This window comes from Canis lupus, chromosome 21, assembly GCF_011100685.1.
Source record: "Canis lupus familiaris isolate Mischka breed German Shepherd chromosome 21, alternate assembly UU_Cfam_GSD_1.0, whole genome shotgun sequence".
Classification (NCBI taxonomy): domain Eukaryota; kingdom Metazoa; phylum Chordata; class Mammalia; order Carnivora; family Canidae; genus Canis; species Canis lupus.
In genome coordinates, this window is record NC_049242.1 from 31,172,788 (window position 1) to 31,174,251 (window position 1,464).

The following is a 1,464-nucleotide window of genomic DNA, read 5'->3' on the forward strand; positions in this document are numbered from 1 at the left end:
TCACCGCTGTTGAGAAAAGGACTTTCTTCCAGCTAGTTTTCTGAAAGCCCCTTTAACATCCTTGTTTCTCAGGCTATAAATTATGGGGTTCAACATTGGAGTCACCACTGTATAGAACACAGAGATCATTTTATCCTGCTCTTTTGTGGTCTTGGAGTTTGGCCGCATGTAGGCGAATATGCCTGAGCCATAGAACAGGACAACAACAATGAGATGGGAGCCACAGGTAGAGAAAGCCTTGAGCCTCCCCTCCCCAGACTGCATCTGGATCACAGTGGAGATAATATTCCAGTAGGAGACCAGAATCAGGCAGACAGGAGCTAAGAGGATGACCACGCCCATTGCAAAGATGGCCATTTCTGTGCTGTAGGTATCTGCTGAAGCCAGCTTCAGGAGGGCAGGAGGTTCACAAAAGTAGTGATTAATAATCTTCTGTCCTTGATAGGGTAGTTGAAAAGTAAAGGTGGTATCCACCAGAGACACGAGTGCTCCACTGGCCCAGGATCCAATGGCCAACTGGAGACACACCTGCTGGGTCATGATGCTAGAGTAGTGCAGGGGCTTGCAGACAGCCACGTACCGGTCATAAGACATCACTGCCAGCAGTGCACACTCTGTACACCCAGCCAGAAGGAAGACAACTATTTGTGCCATACACCCAAGAAAAGAAATCGTTTTCCTTTTTACCAGGAAATGGACCAACACCTGAGGGACGATGCTAGTAGAGAAACAGAGATCTGCGAAAGAGAGGTTTCTAAGAAAAAAGTACATGGGAGTGTGAAGTCGAGAGTCCATGAAGATGAGAATGATGATGAGCAGGTTCCCAAGCACAGTCAAAAGATAAATGAGGAGAAAAAGAACAAACAGCAGGATCTGGGTCTGCAAGTCCTGTGAAAGGCCCAGGAAAATAAACTCAGCCACAGAGGTTTGGTTTTCCTCTCCCATTGAGATTTATGCCTGTTTACCTGTTTGCACAAATAAAAAGAACAACCTTTTGGTTTGTAACATCAAGTCTTGTAGAAGAGTCTTATTTAAAGCTCATATTATAACCAAATTGGATATTTCTAGCTTTTTGCTACCCAAGTCATTCTAATTAATACTAAATATTAATTCTGATTGCTTGGTTGTAATTTCAACCCATTTCAATTTTTTTCCAAATATCCTCTTCCCAGTGCCATTTATCTATATTATGACATCGTTAAAGCCTTCCTGGCTAGTTCTCATATGAGGATTTGGGATTTGAATGGATTTTCTTAAATGGCTATACACATATTCCTACAAAATTACTGTTTACTGTTGGCACTATTGCCATGTACAATCCTGCACCACTAACTATTCAAAATACTACACATTTAATTATAACATATGCTTGAAAATGTGAAACAGCTTTCAGGCATCAAACTTAATTTGACTTCTTAAAAAAAACAGCAATTTTTTCTTGGCTTAGAAATAGAAGCTTGGGCA

General features: G+C 41.5%; 1 protein-coding gene across 1 annotated transcript; it reads right to left on the minus strand.

Annotated features, from left to right (window-relative positions):
* OR2D3D (olfactory receptor family 2 subfamily D member 3D) lies at nt 1-945 on the minus strand. Its single transcript, NM_001388745.1, is given in 1 exon segment — nt 1-945. A coding segment is annotated over 1 exon segment (945 nt).
* Nucleotides 946-1,464: the final 519 nt, after the last annotated feature.